The sequence below is a fragment of the Berghia stephanieae genome, chromosome 11, assembly GCF_034508935.2.
Source record: "Berghia stephanieae isolate SIO BIC M18660-M18661 chromosome 11, UCSD_Bste_1.3, whole genome shotgun sequence".
NCBI lineage: Eukaryota > Metazoa > Mollusca > Gastropoda > Nudibranchia > Aeolidiidae > Berghia > Berghia stephanieae.
Window position 1 is genome coordinate 1478625 of NC_088370.1, and position 1504 is coordinate 1480128.

Sequence of the window (1504 nt, forward strand, 5' to 3'; positions counted from 1 at the left end):
AAACTCTGTGTAACCTTGAACGTTTATAGTCTGGTTAATACATTTTAGTGAGAATTACTCAAAAAACAAATACAAAGGCTTGAGTGACTTCAACTCCGTTCTATCTATAAGAATCAAGTGATCCCATTGGTTGAACGATTTGTTTTCTTTTGGTAATCTTCGCCTGATATTTTCACGGAATATTATTTTAGTCAGTGGGGTTTAAATGGGTTTTTAAAAGGCGACACTCAAAGTTGACAAAGGCTACGAGTTGACGGGCTGGATAAAATGTTTATTTTGAACACCATTTAAACGTTTAAAAGCCTCCAACAGGCGGAAGAGCTCTTCTGTTTCCCACAAAGGCCTCTCGGCTGACTCCTCGTATATCTCCGGTCTCAAACCCGTCTCCTGGAAGAAATCATGGTATAAATCATTTATTTATTTATTCATCATCATCATCATCATCATCATCATCATCATCATCATCATCATCATCATCATCATCATCATTGTTATTATCATTGTTATTATCATTGTTATTATCATCGTTATTATCATTGTTATTATCATTGTTATTATCATTGTTATTATCATTGTTATTATCATTGTTATTATCATTGTTATTATTATTATTATTATTACTATTATTATTATTATTATTATTATTATTATTATTATTATTATTATTATCATTAACATCATCATCGTCATCATCATCTTCAACTTCAAGTACCATTCGATCAAAAAACCTACCTAAACCCCGTAATGAATTGTCAAAGCTTTCACGTCTTCGACCTCTCAGGTTTAATACGTTGTTGACAAATCAAGGCTTATCCCACTCAATCTGGTCAAAGGGAGTCCCGCTAGCTTAGTTGTTATTGTTTGTTTTTGTTTTTAAGAGTTTTACGGCGCTTGCAACACATTTAGGTTATATCAGCGCCAGTAAAAAGGAAGAAAATAGGATAGTAAAAAGTTCTAGAATTACAATTAAAGCACCCAAGAAAAAGTAAGACAAATGGGAATTGAGAACAAATAGGGATCAGATGTAGATTCCAAGAGCAAACCATCAATGTACTAAGTTTGAGATCACCTATAAGTCTCATCTGGACACAAGCACAAAATCCAACAAAGAGGAATACACTTAAATGCTTACATTATACATTGAAAATAACAAACATAATAATACATAACAGAGAGATGATTTACAAGGAAAAAAATATTATCTCCCAAAACAATAACTATGCATTTGACTGTTTCCCTCCCAGCTAGACTCCGGCCAGGGCCAGGACAAAACCAAGTAAACTCATTCCAAGACAAAGACAGAAAGCAAGTTGGAAAACAGATATAAGGGGATAGAAGACACAGTAAGTACCCCCTGTCCGCTGTGGGACGTCAGGAACCCCAGCCAGGCCTATTTGTTAGAGTACTCCACTCACTCACGAGATCGATCCCAGGTGCAGATGAGATTTTTTTTCCAACCCTCCTGCCCACCCAGCAGGGATTGGGTAACTGGGTCTGTTTGATC

At 35.4% G+C, this 1504-nt stretch overlaps 1 protein-coding gene across 2 annotated transcripts in view; it reads right to left on the reverse strand.

Annotated features, from left to right (window-relative positions):
- Positions 1-250: 250 nt before the first annotated feature.
- LOC144957197 (cadherin-5-like) overlaps positions 251-1504 on the reverse strand; it is a 71688-nt gene continuing 70434 nt past the window's right edge. For both annotated transcript variants that reach the window (XM_078888250.1, XM_078888251.1), the window contains one exon: positions 251-387. In XM_078888250.1, the coding sequence (XP_078744376.1) occupies positions 296-387 (92 nt within the window). In that variant the 3' untranslated portion in view covers positions 251-295. The remainder of the gene's footprint in view (positions 388-1504) is intronic.